We start from the raw sequence: 16936 nt of genomic DNA, 5'->3' as shown, positions 1-16936 counted from the left end.
CCTATATACAAGTCAACATGGAATGATCAGATGTGTTCTTTGATAAACTATAATAAACCAAATTCTCCACATCTTATCATATTAACGTCCTTCCTACTTCGTGGGCAGTGGACAGTGAAGTTCTGGCCGGAGCTGTCATTGCTTTTATTCCCGGAACGTCGGTAGGCCACGCCCCTTTGTGTTTCCACCACTCACAGGGCAGAACCTGATTAGCTCCTCTCGGCTGTCAGTCACGCGTATCTACCGTTGCTTCCTGTGTGAACCGTTGGTGAGTGAGTCTGTCTGCAGTCAAGTCTCCGGTATGGGCAGCCGTCCTACTCCTCAACTTTCTACCGGGGAATTTACCACTCTTGCTTCACATTTGACACGGCTTGTATCACTCGGAAATGGATTCGTGAACGGGATAAGCTTAAAGTGACACCGTCGTTGAGTTAACTGGACCGTTGAAATTTATTTTTTCATGTTTTGTTTGTTCGAGTTGTTGTAAGGAAGAGAAAGGAAAATGCCAGTTGCAACTCTTTTGCCTTTTACCGCGACCCCGAATAGGAAGTCTGCCAGCCCGACGTCATTCAGGTTGACAGAGAAATTCATTTTGTTGTTAGTCTTCAGCGCGTTTATAACATTGTGTTTCGGGGCCATTTTCTTCCTACCGGACTCGTCCAAGCTTCTTAGCGGAGTTTTCTTTCATTCCTCCGCGGTGGAGACGAACACCGGTGCCGAAAACAGCGACTCTGGGTCGGCTGGAAATAACGACGAGAGGGTGCTCGCCAAGATCAGGAAGGACCACGAAAAAGCTCTGTTGGAAGCTAAGGATACTCTACAGAAGCGGCCCGACGAGATTAAACAAGACATTATAAATGAAAAGGAGAAAGTTGCCAAGGAGAATAGCGTAGCAGGTCAAGGTGGGAATGATGTCAATAAATTACCTTTCGTTGAGTACCACCGCCTGCCCGGGTCGACTGGACACGAACCGTCGGACCCCGAAACCAAGGAAAGACGGGCTAAAGTCAAAGAGGTAAGGGATCTGTTGAATTTGTCTAGTGGCCAGGGGCTGCCCACACAAATGTCTGGGCCCCTGAACACCTCCAATCTATGGGCCCCCCTTACCCATGCTTTACTCCTATCAATGTGTGTGAGTGCACTCATCCCTAAATAAACACATACATGTATTTTTAGAGAGAATAACTATCTTAACAAACAGGGACTTGCAGGGACAGTTGGGGGAGCAAGTGCTCATTATTATTTTAAAATAGTAGCACATTTCTGACTTAGCCCAGCATACCTACCAATTTATTTTGATTCCCTTACTCTCACACAATGTTAAACAGATCCACAGATCTCTACAAAATAATCAGTTCACACAGAGACATTGTTCTTCTTTAGTATTCACTAAAGCAAACTGTTTTTTCACAATTTGCACGTTTTCTATGCTACTAGTTCAGGGGTGGCCAACCAGTCAGAGACAAAGAGCCACATTTTTTACTGTGTTACTGCAAAGAGCCACATCGTACACACAGGTACACACAGTGGCGATTCCAGGGAATTTTGACTGGGGGTGGCCAAGGTGGGCCACAGAGTTAGAGTGGGGCGGCCATCGCACCCCTGAATGAATAGCATGTGATATGCTGTACAACCAATTCAAAGATGATTTATAATCCCAAATGCCCAAATCATGTTAGCATCCATTGTAATGTTTGTCAGAAAACTAAACCCCTGAAGGGGGGTCTGGGGGCAATCCCCCCCAGAAGATTTTTTTGTGTTTTTAACATGTAATCTAAGCATTCTGGTGCATTCTGGCGAAGATAATAAAGGAAAAAGTCAATATTTATTTCAGCTCAGATGAATAGTAAAATTAGCAAGACAACATAACTTGCTAGCAGCCAGATGCCTAACAACTGCACAGAGGGACGGATGACCACTAGCTTTTGACCAAATATCTTGCTAAAAAAATAAACCTTTATTTATGAAAGTCTGCCCTTGCTAAGAACATGTTACACTCGCTAACTACAAACTTTAATTTTTTATTCAGATTTCAAAAATCTGCTGGGACACGTGCCTATACACATGCATGGGTGGCACGCATGTCACAAGCACACTTATGCTGTTTTCAAGACCTTTGCTGACCAGAGACCAGTTCTAGTGGCCACAGTCCTACCATTAATTTAGTAATTGAAAATTGCAAACTGATCTCATATCAGTGGATTGGAGTTTGTGTGATGAACTTGGCAACTACCTATCAAAAAAAGTTAAGAAAGAAAAAAAAATACATTTCATCTCTGAACTAGGATACATATCAGGAAAAAAAATTAATAAAAAAATAAAATTAAAATAAAAAATAACATTTGAACTGGGGGGGGGGGGCACTGGGGTGGCCAGTAATTTTTTGGGGGGGGGGGCGTTTTTATTTTCGCGGGGAGCTTGCACGTGCATGCACAAGCATTATTTATTAAAAAAAATAAAAATAAAAAACAGGGGGCCCCACACTAGGACTTGAAACGGGCCCCCAGATCGTTAAGGCCACCCCTGTGATAATGACAGGACTGGACTCCTGCAGTACTAAAGACGACAGGGCAGTCATTTTCAACAATGAACATTGTGTGCACTGCCTCACACACAAACTCTCAGTTCAACCAAGTCCACAAACAAAAATATAACAATTTAAAATAGCGTTTTTCTCTTACTATGCATGTTGCTTTGTGGGACTTACTTTTAGCATGGAGAGAGCTGAAGTGGCGCCGAAGATTTGAAGCCTTGAAATGCGCAAATGACACCTGGCATATAAGGCAGAATGGCCATAACGTTCAACAAAAAATATGAACTCTCCCACTCTGTTTCGGAGCGAACTTGACACAAATAGTTCACTCACGGAAAACCTCCCTCCAAGCTGAGCGGGCAGTTTTATGTTGCGTCCGCACCAAACGTTTGCGAACGTTATGTTGCGTCCTCAATTAAACATTTGCGAACAGGCATAGGCCTACACATAGGGCCTACACATTAATAAAATAAAAAATGAAATAATAGACAACATGTAAAACGAACGTAAGAGCCGCATGAAACGTTTGCGAACATGCACACACATAGGCCCACACAAAAAAAAAGTATAAAAAAAAAAATAAAAAAAAAAATTATAATCACATAATTTGATATGAACTGAAGAGCCGCACGAAGCTGGGCAAAGAGCCGCATGCGGCTCGCGAGCCGCGGGTTGGCCACCCCTGTACTAGTTTCTGGTATATAAGCTACATTTACACTAATTGATTGCACCAAAAATGGCACTTTTTGTATTTCTGCACATGACAATAAATCATATGAAATCTTTTGGTGGTATGGTTGAAATAAATAACACTTAAAAATCACCAAAATTCTTCACACATACAGAAAGCAGGATCTTGGTGGTTACGGCAACATTTAAAACAGGATTATGCTGTTCGTCAGCTTCATTGTGGTCTGACCCGGCTGGTTGGTCAATTGGCCAGGTTTCTGAAAAACTGGTCAGACCTGGCTGGCCGAGTCTTCCTGAAGACTTATGTCAAAGCCTTTTAGAAGTTATTTCCCCCAAAGGGAAACTCTTTTTAACATTAACTTAACAGTAACTAGCCTGTTCTCTTAATACGAATGTAGTAGGACTACAAAAGGTACCCAACCTGTTTTTTATGGGTCCAAATACTTTTCACAGCTACACCCAGACACAAGTAGCAGGTACATGTTTTCCGTGAGCAGGAACGACTCAGGAAATATAATCCAGACAAAACTGTTTAACATCAAAACCCAATCTTGTCACCAAAGGGTTTATAGGATGGATTCTGTTTGAAACAGTTACACGCGGCTGTGCTCAATTTGAAAAATGTTGAACATTTCTGCTTTTCTACTGATTATCTGGGTTTGATGCTTCCACAGATATTGTCCGAGTAAAGTAAAGTAATGTATCATTTTATTAAAGAACTTCATCTAATATATGGAGACATCTGAATTCATCAAATAAATAATGTTACTGTTACTCAAATTTTAAAAAAACTATTCAAGACTAGATTATTTTTTGAGAGTTCAAATTAAATGGATGCAGGGCTCAAAGATCCTACAATTTCTGGGAAAACAAATGTATATATTTTTTTAGATTAACACATCCCAAACCTTGGCCACAACTAGGTGGGAAACCTTCAAGGCATATTGTATAAGGGCTTCCAAAGACCATGGGCCCCCCAAGTGGCTAAGCCCTAGAAAGCCTTCCCACTTTCTACCCCTTATGGGCGGCCCTGCTTGTGGGCGGCCCTGCTTTTGACTGAATCTACGCTGATAGTGGATCACTTGAACCCGAAATTCACAAACAATTCTTTGGTGTTTAACTCATATGACATGCATTGACATCAGCGTGACATCTGCTGCTCCATTTGACACATTGATTTGAGAGCTTTTTGAACGGAGTATTGCGTGGCATTTTTTTTCTGAAAACTAAGGAATGCATGCAGGATCCCACTATCCCCTACAGACTGATAATATTAGCAACACGGTTGACTAATATACCTGGCTTTCTATTCAACCGTGTCCGGATAAAACTATTTTGCTGCAAACCCCATTTCTGCTCGGTTTATGACAAAAAAAACACACGTTCGCCTCTAACATACTCTCTTCATATATGACCATACAGTCTACATATGACACATCATCACGCTTATTATTACTATTTGCTACAAATTGGATGCATGTTTACCCTGAGATATACTTTTAAACTTTATTAATGTGCAATGATGACGTGCCAGCAAAATCGTTTGCCCTGTAGCCTGCAGCATAGCGACAAACACCAACTGTGTGTGTGTGTGTGTGTGTGTGTGTGTGTGTGTGTGTGTGTGTGTGTGTGTGTGTGTGTGTGTGTGTGTGTGTGTGTGTGTGTGTGTGTGTGTGTGTGTGTGTGTGTGTGTGTGTGTGTGTGTGTGTGTGTGTGTGTGTGTGTGTGTGTGTGTGTGTGTGTGTGTGTGTGTGTGTGTGTGTGTGTGTGTGTGTCAGGACAAAAGCCCAGAGGGAGTTTCAGGTTGCTGCTGTGATGTTATGATCCCAGCTTTGTAGCATAACAAATCTCCTCACTCAATCAATATGTTCTATCAAATCCAGATATATAGAAAGTATTGACTCATGTCTTATTTCTATTATCAAAGATAGCTTTAAAAAAAAATCACCTGTGGGCACTTGCATTCACATTGCCTGCAAAGCCTGGGTGGTTTGATCAGTGTGAATGTTGCATTCTGTCTCCTGGTAATGGGTCGGCATTCTCAAGAAGCGTGCACACAACTGTATACCAAAACAACAGAGAGGATTGCTGTGAAAACAGGACGATGCACGTAGCAGCTTAGCATAACAAAGACATTTCTTGAGTGTTGACATCTTATAGGGCTGGACCCTTTTACTATGTTGGTAACAACTTGTTTTGATTAGATGACAGAAGTGTAGACTATACACACAGTAGGAACAGGTAGCAGGGCGTGAGGAGATATTCACTGGTTTTGGCAAAAAAAAAATTTGACAATGAGCATTCTCCAGAATCACTGACTCCACCTTTAACAGCAGAGCAGCTTGAGGGCCCTGAAAAGACTTTATCACAATATAATGGAAACCAAAATGCCCTACGCTGTCCAGCTTCATATCACACAGACTGATACTTTATCGATAAATCGCCAAAGTGTCTGCCTGTAAACGCTGCCCAGAAACCTAAAAAGATAATTGAATATTTTTGACATTGAAAAGACAGAGTGCTGTTTGAAATGCCGGAGTGGGGACGTTTCTGACCTTAAGATGACATTACCTGCCACTAAAAAGGTTAAGAAACCCAGCGGCCAAGCTGCCAACCACAAAAACACTGCAGTAGGACTAAGAGGGTCTATATACTGTATACTGTTAACAATGACATTACAGTCTGACGATAAAGTGCATCATCCTGTCATCACATAGGCTATATCACAGATGTCTTAATGTATTCGTCTCCATATTTTAAAGCAGTATGACCTTACATTTTTTCCACAATTTGCATGGATGCTGTCTTTTGTAAATTCGAATTGCAGAAGTAAAATCGAAAACTGACACATTTCATGTGCCCTTCTTGAACTCCTGCTCCAGTGTCAGGCGTGACTGACACCAGTTTGTAAACGCTGCCATACTGAGAAATACAAAGAGAGTTTTGTGGAGCTGATAGGCTTAATCAACTTTGTGTCAACTCATTTGTTGAGGGCTTGAATGTAACAAGCATTCATTGATGGGAAAAAGTTACACATTATAGCTTTAACACAGCGTGCCACATCTCTACAAGACTTTATTAGGTGTATATTTTGTATACAACAATCTCTGAAATGAAATGTTGATATTAAATCATAATGACTGATCACATTTCAATGAGAGAGTATTTCTCATGGTGGATATAACTAGTTCTTGCTGTAAACAGCATCAAGCATATTTTCTAAGGATATTGACTTCCATTCTATGTTAAATAGTTTTTGCCAATATCACAAGTAAATCACTCTGATGCTGTCTTTCATCTAGCCACATCTATTGTGACATCTGCTCAGATAGTGAGGCTACAGTTTGGGGAAATAAATGTTGGTTGTCCATCTGTAACTGGCTAGTTCATCTTAATCCTCTTTGCTCACACAGTAAACTCACAGTGGAGCAGAAATGACATGACGGTGCAATATTCTCAGACAGAAAACAAATGCAAACGTCTGCCAAAAACCACCCGACTTAATGAGGCAACTAATGAACACATTGTAAACTTGAGGAAGAAAGTGAGAAGAACGCGCTCTGGACTGCAAGAAAAATGCCTCGAAAAAGTATGTTTTTGAATCTGGCCCTGCGTTCCAATTCACATACTCTTTCTTTTTACTACACTACAGAACAGTTTTAGGGCCAAAGGAGGGAAAAACGAACTTTTTTTTTTCAGTATGTCGAGAAATAATCAAGAATAAAGACGAATACCCAAAAATACTATTGGAGTCAGTGGGGCATTTATGTATTTTCAGCATACTGCAGTTGACCTGCATGTATTGGGACATCCTAAATCTTTTTCTGGCATACTAAATAGAAGGGAAGGGACACACACACACGCTACCTGTTGGTGTTTGTCGCTATGCTGCAGGCTACAGGGCAAAAGATTTTGCTTTCACCGGTGTGTGGAGTGATGGCACGTCATCATTGCACATTCACAATATAAGTTTTTAAAGAAGGGAGCGCATAGTTTAGATAGTTATTTGCCCTGTGGCGTTGGATCTGCAACGTATAATTTAGTTAAGAGAGAGGAGAGACGCCTTATGTACTATTCGGGGTCATAGCCTTAACTTTGCCTCGTAGCTGTGGTTGTAAGCGAGTGAGCGCACGTGTTGAAATGCATGAAACCTTCAGCTGTCTTCGGCTGAGGAGATAACTAACTGGGCATGTTGATCCAGTATACAGCTCCGGGAAAAAAAATAAGAGACAATTCTGGATTTTTCTTCAATCTTCATCTCTACATAACTTATTGAAAATGCTCTTAATGACAAAAAATGTATTGGAATTTGGTAGAAATGTTGTCAGTAGTTTGTAGAATAAAACCAAAATGTTCAATCTACTCAAACATACGCCTATAAATAGTAAAACGAGATACAATGAACAATCATGGGCAAACTGCTACCATGACACTTGTCCACCTGACCAAGTCAAACCACAGGGCAGACATTACCTGGCTGACATTGGTAAACAAACAGGTGTGTCTAAATATAATGGAACCCATTCAATAAGAGAGAGGGAGCGTGAGAGAAACAGAATACACACACACACACACACACACACACACACAGCTGTGGTGGATCAGAGGCTAGGGAACTTAAGAGCAGGTAGTTTAAACTGGAATGGAAACTGATCTGATGTCAGAACTGAAAAGTTGTGTAATTCTGTGGTTTAGCTGGGAAAATATGGAATTAAAAAAAACGCTGACTGAATTATCTTTGAACAGTGATGGGAACAGTGCAAACTAGATTAACAAGATATGAAAATGTGTTACGGAGGTCCTGCGTCACATTCACACTTCCTGTATGAAAGAGGTATCGTGCAGTTAGCAGACTGAAATGGCATATTTCTGAGTAGATCAACACACTATGAGGGAAGCTTTTTTAAATATTTTTGTCCTACTTAGTTTTGGAAAGTAAAATCCAACTCTTGTCTAGACACTGGAACCATATATCTCTTGGTTTTCCTTTCAGATATCAATAAGTACCCCTTTGTAATTTTTAAATAATTTATTTTAATATTAACAATGAGAAACTTCAAAATGTTAATGAAACAGTCTCATTTTGACCAGTAACATCAAACAAGACCATCATTGAAAACAAAGCTATTTTTATATAGTTTGTATTAATGCATAAATTTGTTCAGGTATGATTTCCCTGAAACGTAGACAAAATGATTTATGGTTCTAGGCAGACATTTTAAAGTTCTTTGTAGCCGGTTTAAGTATGTAGATGAGATGCAGCCATAAGGTCGGTGTGTGTGCAGTATAACTCCTTAGAGCGCACTATCTTAAAGGACAATCGCTTAACATCCTGTCAGCCCGCCACCTCTTCCCTCCTTTGACACACACACACACACACACACACACACACACACACGCACACACACGCACACACACGCACACACACACACACACACACACACACACACACACACACACACAGCGAATGTCGAGGAATAGAAGCAACATCAATCATGTCTTTGCCTCTTCCATCTCTACAGTGCCTGTCATATCATTCCCTGCTACTCCTTTCTCCCTCTCTGCTTTGCTGCCTGTCTTCAGGATACAGTTCAGTTGTTTCTGCCCACTCCTCCCAGCACAATTATTTTTCATCTGTGTGTTCTGTGCGTTTTATGAAAAAAAAAGGAAAAAAAGGACATTTTGCTGCTTCATCAACCTTTTTAGTCTAAAGTAAAATTCTCTTTTTCCGTCTTTGTCAAGCTAACTTTGCGATTTCTGTATCGATTTGAACTAATTGTCTGTGTGTGTGTGTGTGTGTGTGCGTGCGCGTGCATGCATGCCTGTGTGCGTGCGTGCATGTGTTGTGTTTTCTTTAATTGTCTAATGTCTTCTTTACAGTAATAGCTATGGCTCAGTTCCCGCAATAATACTTCCTGAAAAGACGTCAGTACAAGAATGTAGTTGAGTGTGGCAATGCAGACAGTAACTCCTTTCACTCAACTGACAATGGAAGCTCTGTTGATTTCCAGTGATCATTTTAGTATAGTATAGTTGCAGTAGGGGAAGTCTTCAATAGTTGCAGTTACATGGAATTGTAAAACGGATGTCTTAAATCAAGCGATCTGATTGGTTCCTAACTGTTGTATAATGGGCATATACAACTGCTATGACGTCCAATCAGTTTGCAGAGTTCCATATCACATGGAACAGATCTGAATCAGAATCCTAATGAAAATAGCAAATGTAAACGCTTAGATCAAAACTAACTGGGCCAAGGAATTTAATTCGTCAAACCTTTTAATTTGATCAAAGGAAGACGATTTGTCATGCAAACGGTCCTCTGATTGCTCTCTATTTTTATAATATCTATACTTTGCATGGTAGCCTGTTTGATTTCAATCAAAAAGCCTCATTGTGAAGATATAATTAGATAGATTTGAAGATATCATAATTTTTTATGGACATTCTAATTAGTACCTTTTACATAATCTTAAATCTAAATTGAATAATTTAGTCAATAATTAAAAAAAATATTTTCATGATATTGTTCAGAGGATATATTCATTCATGAGATTTAAAGAGTCTTTAACATCAAACACTTGGTCTTAGCAGTACATCCATATAGTCAAAGGTATGAAGAATTGGAAATTACTCAGAGAATGTCATGTGTTGATGTTATTATCAGGATGTCCGCTGTCTTCCCTTTGTAGACGAATCATGCTGAACCTCTAGCCCAAGTTCTGTACGCTGGCTAGGAGTATAATACCCAAGTAATGAATATTTTAATAACGTGATAAAGTCAATGTCCATATAGTAATGGATGGCCCTCAAGACTTCAGATATTTTAAATCCATGCATTCATTTGGATTGTTACAGCAAGGCCCTTGTAAAGTCAGTGTGGATCAATTGGTCTGGTGGTTAAGTTTGATGGGGTTATAGCAGGTTGAACATGTACAGAGGTAGGATGAGGATACATTTGCCTTTTCCAGGCGGTCTTAGGTATACGGCACTATGAAATCAGTATTATTCTTTTCAAAATTAATTTTTTCCAGTTAGAAAATTAAATTAAATTTGACCTTTTAGTTTCCGTTTTCATTGCCGAATTCCCTAATTCTGTCCACGTTTTCGTTACTGCAGAAATCATAGGGCCCTGGATGACAATAAAATCATGTCATTCCATGTCTTCACTTTGTAGCCTCCTGACTCTGATTCCTCTGGACTATATATTTCCTTCTAGAGTGACTGATAGGGTTACTTTTCCTACATACGCGCTCAGACTGTCAATGTACATTTTCTACTTATTTGTGTCTATGTCTTGAAGCCTTTGTATACGTCCAGCCATAGCCAGGGGGCATGCCCCAGCATCCCACACACCACCGCAGGCGAGGATGTGGAGCTGGTGGTGGTATTATGCCTGTAGCCCTGCTGCCCTGTACACACTATTCATCTTAGAAGCCGAATAGAGCCTCACCGCTGTTGCTGTATTGACTATCCAGCTATATTCCTGCTCATGCATAAAGGCATTGCGCATTCATTTGGAAAAGCGTGAAGCAAAATAAACTAGATGGATCATTGTAACTGTTGGTAGCCCAGTATTTGTGCTGTAGGCTGAGACACGAACATGCCCCCGAAGCATGGATATTAAACTCCTAATGCAAATACATAATACACTATACATTATACTACATACTACTATAAGACTACACATTATACAAACTGAAAGATACACACAAATACCACACATACCACATTCAGCCATGATATTCACGGATAAGGAAAGTCATGGAAAGCCGTTATGGAAAAACCTGTACAGAAGCCAGGTATAAAATCCACGGGCCATCACCAAAGGCTTACCTCATGTAGATGCTCCGACAGTGTTGTTGTTATTACTCAGAATTACTCATGGGGGCGACACAAGTTACGCACTATAGCTTTAAACTGTCAAAGAACAGGTAGAAAGTCAACTTTACTCCTATTTTATGTTTTTGGTTAACATTTAGGGAGGTTTTTCCTTGCCTGAGTTGAGGGTCTAAGCTAGGCACAGTAGTTGATATGCTGTTTAGATTGTCCCCTGAAGCAAATTTGTATTTGTGATGTAGGACTATAAGAATAACATTTACATGACATATTGTACACTGAATATAACAACATTTTAAATCAATTTTTAAGTTAAACTTCTCTAGTGGTGTTTCGTTTTCATGTATTTTTCACTCTTAAACCTTATGTACAGGCTGACATTTTCGGCTAAAGGTGAGTGCCAGAGCTTAGCCTTTCTTTACTGAATCCTATCAATACACCACAGGGTTCGGGCCGCCAGTTGGAAATTGTGTGAGCGACTGTGTGTGTGTTCTCCATGGTCTTCCCGCTGTGGCCAGCAGCTGCCTATCGACAGATTCCAGTAGCTCTACAAACGTGACCATGTTTTATTTAGAGCACCATCAGGGCATTATGTTAGGGGCGCCCCATGAGTTTCTCTTCCCTTTTTCTCAAATTTTCTTTCTCTTTTACTCACCACACTTACAGCTCTGGAAAAAAATGAGAGACCAGTCTGTATTTTTCTTAAATCTTCATCTCTACATTACTTCATAGAAAATGCTTGTAATGACAATTTTTTTTTTTGGGGGGGGGGGGGGGAGTTTGGTAGAGATGTTAGTAGTTTGTAGAATAAATCCACAATGTTCATTTTACAAACATATGCGTACAGATGGTATAACGAGAGACACTGAACATTTGGAGTGGTCTCTTAATTTTTTCCAGATCTGTAAACAATAGATTGCTGTTAAAATACTTTGTCCTTTTACTGATTAACAGAAACCTTTATTCTACGTAATAGTCTTTACTGCTACAAAGCACCCTGAGGCGAATTGTAATTTGTGTTATTGCATTATACAAATATAGTACACTTGGCTACTGCTGACTTTTTTTGTACAATTCTGCACATAGGGAAACTTACCATGGATTCTAATATAGTGGCTGGGGCCTTTTTTTAGATTTTTATTTCAACTTTTTATATCAACTTTATACAGGTAAGTCATTACGACTACAAGCAAGTTCTTATTTGCAATATCAGCCTGACAAGCGCCTATAAAGCCACTTAGGGGAAGGAGGGCTAGGACATAAAATACATTGGACATAAAATATAAATTTAAATACTTAAAATTGGCACTGAAAGTACAGATTGCAATCAACAAGTATAAGATGAGAATTGCACAGGTATATCATTGATTAATATGAAGGGAGAAAGTTTTCAAATGTGTCCTTGGGGAACTAGGATCAACTGCATAGATCAGTGAAGGTGGTTGGGGTGGCGATATTGAAAGATGAAATGTATAGGAATGTGTCCTGTTTAAGTGTCTTTTGCAGAGCATTCCCGTCGCGATTGGCAGCAGATTGATAAAATTCAAGACCAGAGGCACAGTTAGTTCTGGGAATACTTAACTGAATTCATAGGAAGTGAGGACGGAGTATAGTATATGATGGGCATTGGCTGCTGCATTCAACATGAGTCAGGAGGTGATTGGCCGAGAAGGGTCTTGTAAATGAAAGTGATGTAGTGAATCTTACGGGAGGTCCAGTTTACTAGTGAATAAAGGCTGCAGTGGTTGTCTGATGTTGACAACCTTAACCTAAGTGATATTTGAGAGAGGGCACTATTAGAGAAAGGCGCTTATTTCTATTTAGCGAATGCGGTAATATTTCAGTGAGAGGTGTTTTTCTGTTTTCTAATCTAACTCCATTTGCTGTGCTAATTTGCTGTTGCTGCCGTTTCCTATTAATGAGAACTCGACACTCTCTCCAGCTGTTTCACATTAAAACACTTCCAGCAGTTTAAAAGACATAATCCCGTCACTACATGCTTTATTTGTGAAAAAAAACATCTGTTTCTATTTTTTCTTCTACAGTAGGGTGAGGAAAATTAGAGTCAATTAAAGTAAATTATTGTATACACATTTCTGTTGAAAGGAGAAACAAACAACGCATTAGTGAGTTTCACTTAATGACTAAGGTTGCACTTGTGGAATGAATACTTGAAATTTCCTTTTCCAACAATTATGAAAATAAGAATCTACTTTACAAGGTAACTGGATGGAACCAGCTTTTCCCTGGTTTTTCACAGACCCAAAACCAAGGTAAATGGACTCCACTTCTATAACACTTTTCACTGGTTTCGTGATGCAAGCTTACTATCAGGAGCAATTTAGGATTCAGTGTCTTGCCAAGGGACATGTGGCGGGGAGACTGGAGATCGAACCAGTGACCCTGCAACCCAGTGGACGACCGCCCTAATCGAGCAAACCCTTAATTCTAAAACGGATAATTAGTTACCTCTTTCTCAACCCCGTATTTTTGTATGAAGTAGATTTACAGTATTTCAAGGTAGAGAGAGAGATAAACCAGAATTTAAGGGCATGGGACTAATTCCACACAGATCCCAGTCTAGTTTCCGGATGAGTCATGTTTATAGCTTTTAATTTTATTAGCAGTCCACAGTGGGTTAGCTGGATTATTAGCATTCCCTTTGCTATAGACAGTGATGTATGTGTGGAGCAGAGCGGCCTCTCAGCCCCAAGGGACTCTGGGTGAACACACACACACACACACACACACACACACACACACACACACCGAACACACACGCACACACGTTAAATCTACCGGACGACTCTGCCATTAATGACCATGCCTTGTGCGTTTGTCAGGCTAGTTGGATGAGTTAAGACGAGAAAATGTAATTTGTCTTGTCATGAGCAAACAACACTGGCTCAATGCTCATTAGCAGTGTTTGCATTAGAGTGTTTAGATTTTGGAGGTTTGGTACACGGAAAATACTTTTAAATGGCATCACGCATAAATGTCTTATTTCAACACAGTTTAGTTAGTGTGTTGTTTAAGATTAAATCTATATACCTCTTTAGTCTACCCTAATTCCTTCTCTATTTATTTACAGATGTTATGAAAAATAGGCTGAACTAAATTGAACTTGGACAGAAGCTTGGGCATAACCTAAATTCCTTTCTCCTTATGTCAGTCTTTGCGTGTCTGACCTGATGTGGCACCGAATGCTATGCTGGAGCCATGCCAACCACAACATTGTTATGAGTTCCCGCCTTTACCTGCTATGACAAACTGAAACATTATGTTTTCCTCGTAATGCCAGCAGCTGCAAGTTGAGGCACGAGCGCTTCAATATGTGGCCAACCGATCTCAACATGAAGGAATTTGTAATTGTCTTTTCTCACACAAGATCGAGGTTAGGAGGAGTTTATTATGGATATCTTAGTATGTTCTCATAACACTAAATCAATTATATAACATACAATTGATTTAGTGTCACAAGTAAACACATGACACTATTATTTGCCCCGCCCTTATGATTCAATTGTTGCACTTCAACAATATAATGTAGAGTAGAATACATTCAACATCAGTATGTACTTCTAATCAAGACAAACTATCTCTACTGTCTCTACCTTGGCACGTACCAAATTATTCATAATAAACTCTGTGAAAACAGACAATTACAAATTCCTTCATGTTGAAAAGAAACATATACAATGTATATATTTATTTTCCTTTACGGAAGCTTGATCTGTCAGTTATATAGTACAGTTTTTTATATAAATTCTCACAATATACAATATCAATTTTTTTTTTTCAACAGCACTGTTTTGCAGACAGTATCGAGCTTTCCCTGCAAGACGACACAGAATTTAGAGATGACGTGATGTGAATGCATCATTTTGGGAGACTTTACAATCAGTCCTCATCTTCAACTGCAGTTACATGCAGTGCATATAACAAGTGAATAGGAAATCACAAAATATCCCAAAATTTTGGTCGGCTGCCAAAAGGCATTTTAAATGAATGGATGTGACTTTTTTGTATTCATGTAAAGCAGTGATATTTCTGGGTAGGATATTAAGAAGTTCTTAATGAATGTATTTCTGTTACTGACATTATAGGAGCCGAAACTCAAACCATTGTGCACACATCTGCCATGCCAGTGTGTGCTAAGCTGCCTATCATATTTCGTATTCAGTTTTATATTACTCTATACTCAGGTGGTGTCCCCTTCATTCAGTGTTTTTCAAATTTTCTTCAGAGGTGTTTCAAGTTCACATTTTCAAAAGGCATGTCTGTGTGATTTTTCGTAGAAGATTACAAAGCCCTTACAAAGTCCAAGGACAGAAATGTGCCATTCCACATCCTGTCAACAAGCTGCCCAATTTATTGTTGGGGAGAAAAAATACAAGCTTCAAGGTGTTGGCACAAACCAGATGGCTGCTTTTAAAATGCTTGAGCTGTTCTGGATTTGAAACTCCCCTTGGGCATTCAGCCTCCAAAGGGGATCAAGTATTTTTTCTGTTTTTTTGACCAAGCCTTGTAGCCCTGCTTTGACAGAGATTGAGGGAAAATACTGTTGGATATTCACTATTAACGGATCCGGGCAAACCAGAGGTTATGGCCGGCTGATTCGCTCCGCCCCGGCCCTAATCCAATTCAGTCTAATACCCGGAATCATAGGCTGTCAATCACACACTCCATTTATTTTTCAATCTCCCCTTCCCCTTCCATGTGAGGGCTAGCATTTTAACACTGGATGCTCGGCCGTCCTGCATATTGAACCTGGAAATCTCTCGGTTGTACCATGAGAGCTTGTTTGTCTGACTGTTTAGGCATCACAATCCATCAGTATCGTTTAAGGTGCATCAACACCAAACAAAATGTTCTATTTGTAATAGGGGTTTCTTTCTAAAGTAAATTTGGTTGTGATTTGTATGCCTCATTCAGTTTTTCCAAGGTCACTCCTCGTTCATGCTGTCTGTTTGGCACACGATTAGGGTCTTTATCTTTATCAACTGACAGCCAAATTGAGCAATTGATTAGAACACACTCGTAAAAAATGCTTTTCTCTCAGTTGTATTCTGCAGACTTTCAGTAATTACTGTCAGATTTATGCAGGTTGAAAGGTAATTACACAATCAGCAAATGGGACTGCCCTCTGGGTTGCTCGGCGGTGCCAGAGAGCTGAAAAGTTGCAGTGGTGGAATTTGTGTGAGATCAGCAAGATCAGAAGAGGAGGTCAAATGAAGGTTATGCCGAAATAGGAATATCTTTGAAAGCTAAAGTGCGTAGCTTCTGTTGCCCCCGATGAAGAATTTTTAGAGTAATAACAACAACACTGTCGGTGCAGATACATGTGGTAAGCCTTCTCTGATCGCGCATTGATTTTATATCTTCTGCTGTACGTCCAGGATTTTTCTTAGCAGTAGAATCAACATTTGAAACATTTCTTAGTCGCTCCATGGGATTTGTCTTTTTGACCAGTTTATAAACGCCACCATACTTAGAAATACAGAGTTTTGTAGAGCTGATAGGCTTTAACAACTTTGTGTCACCTTTTTTTGCAATTGCTTGAATGTTACCGGCATTCATTTATATGAAAAATTTACACACTATAGCTTTAATCATGACACAATTAATCTGCAGCTGAATGAGCCATACCCATTATAAATGTCTTACAAAGAGAGTCCGTAATGCCAGAGTGCATTAGCATCTCGATGAATGCAACGTTTAATGACCACATGGCCATAACACTCGGGTGGTTCGCTCTTTGTTTTGGCATTATAAAAATGGCCATATAGTATTACGACTGTGTTCCTCTTTCCAAGGAGCCTTTTTATGGCTAAAAAAATTATTCAGTGCACGTTTTTTGTGGTCTGCTATTCC

The 16936-nt window shown here is 39.7% G+C and overlaps 1 protein-coding gene across 2 annotated transcripts in view; it reads left to right on the top strand.

Annotated features, from left to right (window-relative positions):
* Nucleotides 1-366: 366 nt before the first annotated feature.
* Nucleotides 367-16936, top strand: part of man1a1 (mannosidase, alpha, class 1A, member 1) — a 134234-nt gene continuing 117664 nt past the window's right edge. For both annotated transcript variants that reach the window (XR_013845364.1, XM_080047908.1), the window contains exon 1: nt 367-1015. Coding sequence is in view for 1 of the 2 variants with exons in the window: in XM_080047908.1 (XP_079904034.1) it covers nt 503-1015 (513 nt within the window). In the remaining variant the exon portion in view is untranslated. The remainder of the gene's footprint in view (nt 1016-16936) is intronic.

Source organism: Ammodytes marinus (genome assembly GCF_949987685.1).
Source record: "Ammodytes marinus genome assembly, chromosome: 19".
NCBI classification, from domain to species: domain Eukaryota; kingdom Metazoa; phylum Chordata; class Actinopteri; order Uranoscopiformes; family Ammodytidae; genus Ammodytes; species Ammodytes marinus.
The sequence above is the reverse complement of the archived record's forward strand: the minus strand, read 5'-3'. Positions and strand labels throughout refer to the sequence as shown.